The 10,986-nt window shown below is 38.2% G+C and overlaps 1 protein-coding gene across 2 annotated transcripts; it reads right to left on the minus strand.

The window, feature by feature from the left end:
• Positions 1 to 7,291: 7,291 nt before the first annotated feature.
• Positions 7,292 to 10,683, minus strand: LOC114162142 (wall-associated receptor kinase 2-like). 2 transcript variants are annotated; one of them, XM_085666938.1, is made up of 4 exons: positions 9,649 to 10,683; positions 9,203 to 9,376; positions 8,477 to 8,615; positions 7,292 to 8,404 (listed from the first exon to the last, which is right to left on the minus strand). In XM_085666938.1, the coding sequence occupies exons 1-4, from the start codon at positions 10,526 to 10,528 to the stop codon at positions 7,408 to 7,410; spliced, it is 2,190 nt and encodes a 729-aa protein (XP_085523064.1). In that variant the 5' UTR covers positions 10,529 to 10,683; the 3' UTR covers positions 7,292 to 7,407. The 2 variants fall into 2 exon arrangements, with proteins under 2 accessions (XP_085523064.1, XP_027901729.1); XM_028045928.2 differs by having other exon boundaries at positions 7,292 to 8,615; positions 9,649 to 10,682.
• Positions 10,684 to 10,986: the final 303 nt, after the last annotated feature.

Raw genomic sequence — 10,986 nt, forward strand, 5'->3', positions numbered from 1 at the left:
TAGGAGCAAGTCCAAGTCAAGATACAAGAATTTAGAGTGCCATTTTTGTCATAAAACTGGACACATTCAGAAATACTGTTTTAAGTGGAAAAAGGAGAACAAAGACAAGAAGGGCAAACAGAGAGAGAATGATCATGATGATGATGATCGTGTCACTACTGCTACAGATGGTGATCTTGTTCTTCTTCGTGACTTTGAGTCCGTTAATCTTGTATCTGATGAGAGCATGTGGATTATTGATAGTGGTGCTACACTGCATGTTACACCTAGGAAGGAGTTCTTCACATCTTACACTTCTGGTGATTTTGGAGTGTTGAAGATGGGTAATGATGGTGAGTCTAAAGTGATTGGTGTTGGTGATGTTTGCCTGCAAACCAACATGGGAGTGCAGTTGTTGCTTAAAGGAGTCAAACATGCTCCGGATGTCCGTTTTAATTTAATCTCTGTGCAGTTGCTTGATGATTGTGGTTATGACAATCACTTTGGTTCTAGTAAATGGAAGCTCACTAAAGGTAACTTGGTTATGGCCAGAGGGGAGAAACAATCTAAATTGTATTGGACTAAAGCTTTGGTTGCTAAAGACAGTGTGAATGCTATGTATATGGAGGCATCTTTGTGGCACCGGAGGCTTGGTCATATAAGTGAGAAAGGGCTTAACTGCTTAGCTAAAAAGGATGTGCTTATGGGATTGAGAAATGCAGAATTGGAGAAATGTTCTCATTGCATGGCTGGTAAACAAACCAGAGTATCTTTTAAGAAGCATCCACCCTCAAGGAAGTCAGAATTACTTGAATTGGTGCATTCTGACGTTTGTGGCCCATTAAAGGTAAAGTCATTTAGTGGTGCAGTTTACTTTGTTACTTTTATTGATGATTGTTCCAGGAAGCTATGGGTCTATGCTCTTCAGCGGAAAGGTCAAGTACTTGAAAAGTTCAAGGAATTTCATGCTATGGTTGAGAGGCAATCAGGCAAGAAGCTGAAATGCATCCGTAGTGATAATGGTGGTGAGTACCGTGGACCTTTTGATGTTTATTGCAGGCAGCATGGTATCAGACACGAGAAGACTCCTCCTAAAACTCCTCAGTTGAATGGTCTAGCGGAGAGGATGAACAGGACCTTGGTTGAAAGGGTTACATGTATGCTTTCAGAAGCAAAGTTGCCTAAGCACTTTTGGGGAGAGGCATTGCTTGCAGCTGTGCATGTTATTAATCTCAGTCCCGCAGTTGCTTTGAATACTGAGGTGCCAGACAAAATTTGGTTTGGTAAGAATATTAGCTATGATCATTTGCGTGTCTTTGGTTGCAGGGCATTTGTTCATGTTCCTAAGGATGAAAGATCCAAGTTAGATAAAAAGACAAGGCAATGTATCTTTATTGGCTATGGTGAGGATGAATTTGGCTACAGGTTTTATGATCCTGTTGAGAAGAAGCTTGTTAGAAGTCGTGATGTACAATTCATGGAAGACCAGACCATTGAAGACATTGATAAGGTGGAGAAGACCACACCCGAGAAAGATAGTAATCTCACTGATGGTAATCCGATGAGGTTGCCCGCTCACAATTTGGAGAATGTTGAAACGGAAGCTCAAGACAATGAGCAACATGGTGATGTTGATGATCAACAGTTTGGAAGTGGAGTAGAGGTTCCAATTGATGATGCTCAAGAGGAACATGATGATGATGACGATCTTGGTGATATACCTGAATCACCTCAAGTCCAACTCAGGAGGTCTAATAGACAAAAACAACCTTCTACAAGGTATTCCTGTGATGAGTACATAACCTTGACTGACGGTGGAGAACCTGAGTGTTTTGAAGAGGCTTTGGATAGTGAAGAGAAGAAACAGTGGCTGGATGCAATGCAAGATGAGATGAAATCTTTGCATGATAATCACACTTACGACTTGGTGAAATTGCCTAAGGGCAAAAGGGCATTGGAAACTAGGTGGATTTTCAGGGTGAAACAAGATTCAAATTCTACACTTCCAAGGTACAAGGCCAGATTAGTGGTGAAAGGTTTCAGACAGAAAAAGGGTGTTGATTTCAATGAGATTTTCTCACCTGTGGTGAAAATGTCATCCATCAGAACTGTGCTAAGTTTAGCTGCTACTCTTGATTTGGAGGTTGAGCAGATGGATGTGAAGACAGCTTTCCTTCATGGTAATTTGGAGGAAGAGATATACATGAAGCAACCTGATGGTTTTCTTGTTAAAGGCAAGGAAGAATATGTGTGTAGACTAAGGAAGAGTCTATACGGTTTGAAGCAGGCTTCAAGGCAGTGGTATAAGAAGTTTGAGTCTTTTATGTGTGAGCAGGGTTACATGAAGACTACTTCTGATCATTGTGTCTTTGTTAAAAGTTTTTCTAATGATGACTTTATTATCCTGTTATTATATGTTGATGACATGCTTATTGTTGGAAAAGATATTTCCAAAATTGACAGGTTAAAGAAGACACTTGGCGAGTCTTTTGCCATGAAAGACTTGGGAGCTGCTAAAAGGATTCTTGGCATACATATCTCACGTGATAGGAGAGAAAAGAAGATTTATCTATCACAAGAGCAATACATTAGGAAGGTGTTGCAGAGATTCCAGATGGAAAATGCTAAAGCTGTGAGTACTCCTCTTGCTACTCATTTTAAACTGAGTGTTAAACAGAGTCCTTCAAATGAAGTTGAGAAGACCAATATGAGTAGAGTTCCTTATGCATCTGCGGTGGGCAGTTTGATGTATGCGATGGTGTGTACAAGACCAGATATTGCACATGCTGTTGGTACAGTTAGTCGATTTTTGTCAAACCCAGGTAGAGAGCATTGGAATGCTGTGAAATGGATTTTGAGGTATCTTCATGGTACAGTTGATATGAAGCTTTGTTTTGGAGGTGATAAACCTACTTTGATGGGTTACTCAGACTCAGATTTGGCTGGGGATATTGATTCCAGAAAGTCCACTTCGGGCTATTTGATAAAGTTTGCAGGGGGAGCTGTGGCTTGGCAATCAAGACTACAAAGGTGTGTAGCGTTGTCTACTACAGAAGCAGAGTTCATTGCTATTACTGAAGCATGCAAGGAGGTGTTATGGTTGAAGAAATTCTTGCAGGAGCTTGGTTTTAGGCAAGATAACTATTCATTGTTTGTTGATAGCCAAAGTGCTATCCATCTTGGTAAGAATCCAACTTTTCATTCTAGATCCAAACATATTGATGTGAGGTATCATTGGATACGTGATGCTTTGGATGCTAAGTTGTTGGAGTTGAAAAAGGTTCATACAGATGATAATGGTGCTGATATGATGACTAAAGCATTGCCAAGAGGAAAGTTTGAAGTTTGTTGTGAGATCGCCGGTTTGGCGGTTATCTCCACATAGTTGTGAGGGGGAGATTTGTTGGGTATTGGGCTCCCTTCCTATGTGGAGAAAAGGCCCAAAATTTGAGAAGCCCATGTCTCACTTAAACCTAGTGGAGAGGAGGCTATAAAATAAAGAGAGAGGCAGAACAATAGAGTAAGAATACACTGAAAGCCCTAACACATAGAGGGAGAGGTAGAGGGAAAATTCTGTTCACGTTTTTCATAGAGCTGTCGCAGTAAATTCGGCGCTACGGATTCGTTCACCGTTGGATCGGGCTGAAATTTTTACAGCAGGTTCGGAACTCATTGCTCTTCATTCTGACCGGTCGGATCTTTGATACGAGGTCTGAGTTGGGAGATATTAATTTCGCACTGCAGCAGTGATTTGTAGAGGTTTTCCTCCCTTGTTCTTCTCTATTTGAAAGCTTTGTTGCTTTGTTATTTGGTTGGGTGTTGGCACTAATTTGTGCTATTGATTAAGACTCTTTTGTACTCTTGTTGATCATAGTGAAGCTATTTCTTTGGTCTGGACGACTCGTGGTTTTTACCCTTGATTTGAGGGGTTTTCCACGTTAAAAATCTTGGTGCCTTTATTTGTGCTTTTGGTGGTTTATTATTGCTGCTCTTTGATTATTGCTCCTCATAGATTCTTGCAAGTTAGGGGAAATTATATCCGCTGCATTCTCTGGTATATTGTTTGTTATTGTTTTCCCCATCAGAACCCCTTCGCCTAGGCGAGGGCTCGAAGGAGGAACCAGGAGCCAACGCGGGATCTCGCTTAGGCGAGTCCCTTCTCACCTGGGCGAGATGTTCGCTCGCTCAAAAACAAGGAGTGGGTCGCCTGGGCGACCACTCGCATAACAGGTCTAGGCGAGCCCCTAATTGTCTCGCCTAGGCGAGACTGGCTCGCCTGAGCGAGATCAATAGGTCTCGCCACTGTTTCACCTGTAGCAGCCATGATTTCCGACCAAACCACTCATGCAAGATACTCTCACGCATCATAACGAAGGATCAAACCGTGCAACCAACAACAAACTCATACACAGATCAAAGGATGACTCGAAACTAGAAACCCTAACTTCCCGTACCTGGAAGAGGGCTAACGGAGCTTCGACACGGGACCTCGGGGTGCACCAACTCAAGGATGGCTCGCAGAACTGGCAGGACAACGAAAAAGAACCAGGGAAACTGAGTCAATGGAGGCTTTTAACTGAAAATACGAAACAAGATAGCGAAAAGGGAATCTGTACGGCTGGGAGAGACACTTACATAGAGTAGAAGTCCCTTTAGCTTACGTGACAGTCGAACGAAACCCTAGCGGAGGGGTGACGGCTGCAGCTCAAGGCAAGGGCAAAGTTTTCAGAAAATGGTAAGGTACATTAGGTTTGGGGCAAACCTAAGGACTTTATACGTTGGGCCGACTTTAGGCCCACTTACAAGGACAACCCACTAACTTTAGGGCAGAATTAAAATAGAGCCTTACATAATGGAGGCTACTTTTTAGCACTAATCCACAGTCAAAATCCACCACCGAGATACAAATGGAGATAACTAAGATTTTTATCAACAACGCTCTAACAATCTAATAAGTATGTAAACTATCAAACAACTTTGACAAACCCTTTCATCAAGAACATGTCACAATTTCACGTTAGCTGGGAAGAAAACTTGAGAAAACATTCATCAACTTGAGAAAACATTATCTTAAACATTAATAGAATTTTCAAAAAATTAACTGAATTAAAATTTTACATTAAAATTGTAACTTATTTTCTTATTATATTAAAAATATTTATTGTACTGAACAAACTGTTTACCCAATATTTAATGTAAAATATAATCTTGTATCTCTTTTCCCAAAAGCAATCACAAATGAATTTGTATTGCTTTTGTTTTTCCACTTTGTTGTTTACATGTTATCGACATTAACATTTCTAAATATTTTAATGTCTAAAGTCGATTTGACCACTTGAATAACATCCCCTCGTGTAAAGTAAAACCAATATAACTTCAGAAAACATTTTCAACTCCCTAGAAAATTATAGCCAATAAATTTATTAAATAATAGTAAAAACTTTTACAGAAAAAAAATCTCATATTCCACGGTGCATTTCATCCCAACCACATTTGTAAATAGTTATGGGAATCAAAATAATATATTTTAAAAAGTCTCATATCTTCTAGGATAAGTTAGAGAGTGGATATTAGTGATTATATAATGAACTATAAGTTTATGATGTTCTTTGTCCTAAGTCAAAGATACCTTGAACTAATATTTTACTCTTCTTGTACTTTTGTAGTAAGGTGTACTTAAATTCTTACTCTAGACTTTTGTAGTAACTTGTAGTTAAATTCTTATTCTAGAAAGTGTGAGTGTACTTGAAGTCAAAAGATTGAAAGTGTTTTTTGTGTGTTGTAAAAATATGCACACAAGTAATTATTTTCTGGTTGTCTTAGGACATAGGTCGTGGTGAAGAAGATTATGATGTGGCGGTTCCTGGTTGAACATATTTGAAAATGAAAGAATGTGATATGTGGTAGCTCCTGGTTAGGCAGACTATGAATGCTAATATGGGTATTGGTTAGTATTGATGTAGAGTGTATAGTGTGTATGCGTGGGCATTGGTTAATATATATGTAAGGTGTGTGGTAATTATATACGGGTATTGGTTAACATTAATGCAGGGTGCATCGAAATTCTTGGGATGATTTAATACTAAGTGAAAATTCTTGGGATGATTTAATTCCAAATGGAAATTGTTGGGAAGTATGATTGCGGGTATAGGCAATGAAAATGTGTTTATTTTAATTAGAGTGAAAAATGTTGGGTCGATGAAAATAATGCGTCTTGAAAAGAGTCTCACATTGTCTAGGATAAGCTAGGGTGTGAGTGTTGATGACTATATAATGGGCTCCAAGTCCATGGGATTCCTTGCCGCAATTCAAAGACACTTTAAATTAGTGTTTGATTTTTCTTATACTTTACTCTTGTAGTAGGGTATTGTGAAGTGTAATTAAATACTTGCTATGGAGAGTGTGGGTACACTTGAGGTCAAAGGGTTGTTTTTTGTGTGCTGTAAAAATTTGAAAGTGTGGGCGTACTTGGGGTCAAAGGTAGGAGTGGCAATGTGGATTCGGTCCAGCGGACCGGCCCATAGGCCTGTCAAAAAACGCGGGGTAGGCCAGGATATTGAGCTTGCTGTTCTACAAAAGCCCAACCACAAAAGCTCTCAACCTGCTCGACCAGGCCCGCAGTCTGCAAAAAAAAAAAAAACTTACTCTTGTGTATATCGGTTATTTTTGTATGAACGTTCTAAATTCTTGTATGACTAGAAAAGAAAAGTATTATGTATTTTTAAATATGATAAAATGTGAAGAATACATCGTATATGTCAGAGTACGAATATGAATATAATGAAAAATATTGAATTATCAATTTATCATCTAACTCCCCAAAGTTTTTGCTTAATTTTGTGAACTTGTTAAAATTTCCCAATTTGTTGAATATTAAAAGCTCTATGATAAGAATTAAAAAAAAAAAAACAAGACCGGTTTTATATGGGGCGGGTTAGACTTTTTAGCCCGTGTTGAAAATATGGGACAGGCCAAATGCGGGCTGGTGGGTCAGGCTAGCCCACATTGCCACCTCTAGTCAAAGGATTAAAAGATTTTTCTGTGTGATATAAAAATTCACACATAGTAATTATTCTCTGATTGTCTTTAGACAACTGTCGTAATTATTCTCTATATTTGAAGTTTTTTATTTATATTTTTGTGTTCTTTGTATTTCTTAAGGATAAAAATGATAATGTTCTTAATGCCTTTTTTCCCGACATATATCCAATATAATACGAGAAACTATTCACCAACACTGCACACAGAATCTGGATGAATTAACTAAAGTCTATCAATGGTACAAAACATATAATCATAAAATAACGACACATTGTGGAATGAAAAAATAGAATACAACATACAATATATAACATCCATACTGATATTGATCGGCATCTAGTCTTGAATAACAATAGTCTTGTGAATTATTATAATAATATCATCTAATCATCTTCCACTAGTTAAGGACAAGGAAATTATTCGGTTTAAAGTATCAGAGCCAGAATGCATGCTTCTTCTGTTAACACCATCTACACTAAAAGAAGATGACGGTGTTGCTTTGAGAAGAGTTTCAGTCTCCTCTGATGACAAGTTTACCTTTTCCCATTGGTGCTTCTCCACAGTGTTTATTCCTTCAAGTTCCATTGCCACTTCTCTCATGGTGGGCCTTTCCTCCCCCTTCAACCTTAAACAATGCCTTGCTATATTTGCAACATCCGTTAGTTGCTCAACATTTGCCTCATCTATTATGCGGCTATCGACAATGTTTAGTAACCCACCCTCGTTCATTGAAGAATGGAAGTGAACCGCTAGATTTCTATGAGCCTCCGGCCTTTCAAAGGAGAGTGCCTTCTCTCCGGTTAGCAGTTCGACTAGGACAACTCCAAAACTATAAACATCACTTTTCTCTGTTAACTGGCTTGAGTGGAAGTATTGTGGGTCAAGATATCCCAGTGTCCCCATCACCAAAGTCGTTAACTGACTTCGATCAAGAGGAATAATCTTTGAAGCTCCAAAATCAGAAACCTTTGCAGTGAGATTGTGATCAAGTAGTATGTTTGAAGTTTTCACATCTCTGTGTACGATTGGTGCATTGGTAGCAGAATGCAAGTATGCCAGGGCCCCAGAAGTTTCAACTGCTATTTGTAATCTTCTTTTCCATGTAAGTCTTAAAGATTTGGTTTGATCGTGGAGATGGTCGTAAACAGTTCCATGGGGAACGAATTCATAAACAAGTAAGGGAACCTCTGTCTCTAAACAACACCCCAAGAGTTTCACCACATTTCTATGGTTGATTTGACAAAGCAGAATCACCTCATTGATGAAATGCTCAATTTGGTTTGGGTTACTAATTCTCGACTTTTTAATTGCTACAGTTCTATTGTCAGGTAATATTCCTTTGTAAACTGTTCCCTCCCCACCTGCGCCTAAGACCATCTCTTCACTGAAATTGTGGGTGGCATCTTTTAGTTCTTCCACAGTAAAGATTTTTGTCAATTCATTTGATCCACTATACCTGCCTATCTGTTGCTGTAATAACTGGCCACCGTTTAGTTGGAAAAAATGTTCTTTAAGTCTGTTGAGTTTTCTTTTCTTTAATGTACAGCAGACGAATAAGGTTCCCCCCAGCAGTGCCAATATACTTCCACTCACACCTGAACATCGATAAGTGCAAACAATTGTTTTCTCTATGATGTATGCTCAGTTGCTGATGAAACATTTAATAAAAAGCGCCTTATGTTCCGAGATTTCATACATGATGCATTTAAACTCAACTTGAAGGCATATACAGAAAAAGGACAAGGCTAATATTGTAATTTAATGCAAAGGAAATATTCTAATTTAGAAGAGCTGATATATGTTTTGAAATGAAGGGAAAGACATCATGCTTTTATTTAGTGATCTATTAGATAATTGAAAACAATAGATCTAGAGAATTATTCGAAGCCCGGGAGAATAAAGAGAAGTGGTGGTTGAACAGTTCCTGAAACAAAAGGTCAAGGTCCACTTTGTGTGATATGAAGAGATTGCTGAAATTAAATAGTGTTAATCTATTTAGATGTCATCTAGTATCTAGTAATTAACATTAAAAACATATGTATATAGAAAGATGTACTTTATATCAAAATCATTTTTTATACCAATGAAATTTCTTTCAGGAATATTATATTGTAATAGTAACCCCTGTTAAGCTTGTTCTGTAGTGCAGAATAGAATGTTTTGAAGACAAAAGTATACTTACTGAAAGCGATTATGATTTTGCGGTTACTCCTGATAACACATCCACTTCCATTAATTTTCCCATCTCCTTCATATCCCTTTGGACATAAACAAGTGTAGCTCCCTTCTGGATCGTTGCTGCATGTTGATCTACCCTTTAAACAGTCGTCAGATTCCTCAGTGCATTCATCAACATCTAAAAGATAATTAACGAGTATTAGAAAAAGAAATGTCAAAAGTTTGTGTATAGTTTGTCATTATTTGTACAGTTGTTGAATGGATCGCTGAGCTTTATACACTTGTTAACTGTGGTGTTCATGAATGTATTTTAAAGGAAGAACAGAGAAATAATACAGAAAAAGTCCATAGAGAATCAAAATTCATAATAAAGGTAGTTTTATAAAATTGATTGTAATATAAAAAGACGTTAATATTGAGTATATGTTAAAAGGAGGAGAATATAAAGACCTTGACAGCCATGTGGTAGGTAAGGATTTCCTTGAAAACCAGTGGAGCATTTACAATGGTAACCAGGTCCCACGATTGCATTGTGACATTCACTGTACTTTGACTTACACGCATAGCTTGAAGCATTCTTCTGAGCATCTATGCACGTGTTCCCCACTGCCCAATCCAAAACCACAGGAAACGTGTTGGTTCTGTTAAAATTGATGAGGTGTGTCATTGAGAAATTGTAGGCTCCATCCTTAACCAGAAATGTATAACCACATGGGTAGGACTGAAATGACTTGGTGAAGTTATTTATGATTATATTTGCAGAATAAATATAAAATTCCGATAGCCTTTGTTGAATTGGAGTCTCGCAACAAAAAGTGCCGGAGCATGACTCGTCATTCGTTGGTTCCTTGTCAAGGCCACTGTACACAGACACGCACGCAGTAGTAATGTATAGTCTTCCGGATCTTGAACCTTGATCATATACTACTCCCGCCGCGTCACCACCCAATACAGTTAACTTGTTTTGCTTGGATGATAGGTGAAAAGGTTTGAGCTTGAACTCGAAGAGCCAATTTTCATCCTCTGATTCACCAATCGTGTTATTGACGCAACTTGTGGCAACTGGCAATGAAACGTGAAGTTGGCCGTCGAGTGAGATGTCCAGCACCCGCACCTTTGGATCAATTTTCAAGAATGGAATTGGTTGTGAAAGGGTTTTGTTGCAAGTGATGATAAATGAGGTGTTGAGAGAACAGAGCTCAGTCAGACCAAAGGGAAATGGAATGTTAACATTGCCACACTTTGTTGGGCATTTTTGCTCTTCTGCTGCTGCTGCTGCAGCTGCAGTGAGGATTACAAGAAGTAGCCGCTGATTTAAATGGAAGCCCATCTGCCCTGTTTTTCTTTCAACTTAATTATTAATCATGAATGTGCTCTTATGATTTACCAAGTATATGGAATGAATGATCGATTCAAAAAGACTTGGGTCAATGACAAGGTTCAATTGCCCCTTCCAATGATTTTCCTAATACATTTAAGAACGTGGAATTTGATTTAGGAAGACTTTGGAGTCAATGATAAAGTTCAATAGTCCTATCATTTGAATTTTCAAAACTGCCCTCTGATTTCTGTACGTAGTTTCTTTTCGCGGTCAAATAATGGGAAAATAAATTAAAAAAAAAAATATATATAGAATAGGGAAGAGTCGGGGTATTGCTCCTTATGATTTATTTTCCTAAACTGCAATTTTCTGTACATTAATCGGTACAATTAGGGGAAGTAACAAGAGAAGATATTTTAGAAATCAAGAGTAATATAATTATACATATTTTTTCTATACTAAAATTA

This window comes from Vigna unguiculata, chromosome 9 (assembly GCF_037176805.1).
Source record: "Vigna unguiculata cultivar grain cowpea cultivar isolate G323 ecotype 2 chromosome 9, ASM3717680v1, whole genome shotgun sequence".
Taxonomy (NCBI): domain Eukaryota; kingdom Viridiplantae; phylum Streptophyta; class Magnoliopsida; order Fabales; family Fabaceae; genus Vigna; species Vigna unguiculata.

Bases quoted from the DNA above. Each gene is read 5' to 3' on its own strand.
- LOC114162142 (XM_028045928.2), bottom strand. From the start codon at position 10,528: ATGGGCTTCCATTTAAATCAGCGGCTACTTCTTGTAATCCTCACTGCA. The intron at 9,377-9,648 runs GTCTTTATATTC...ATTATCTTTTAG, and splicing joins CCTACCACATGGCTGTCAAG to ATGTTGATGAATGCACTGAG. The intron at 8,616-9,202 runs GTAAGTATACTT...ATCGATGTTCAG, and splicing joins CAAAATCATAATCGCTTTCA to GTGTGAGTGGAAGTATATTG.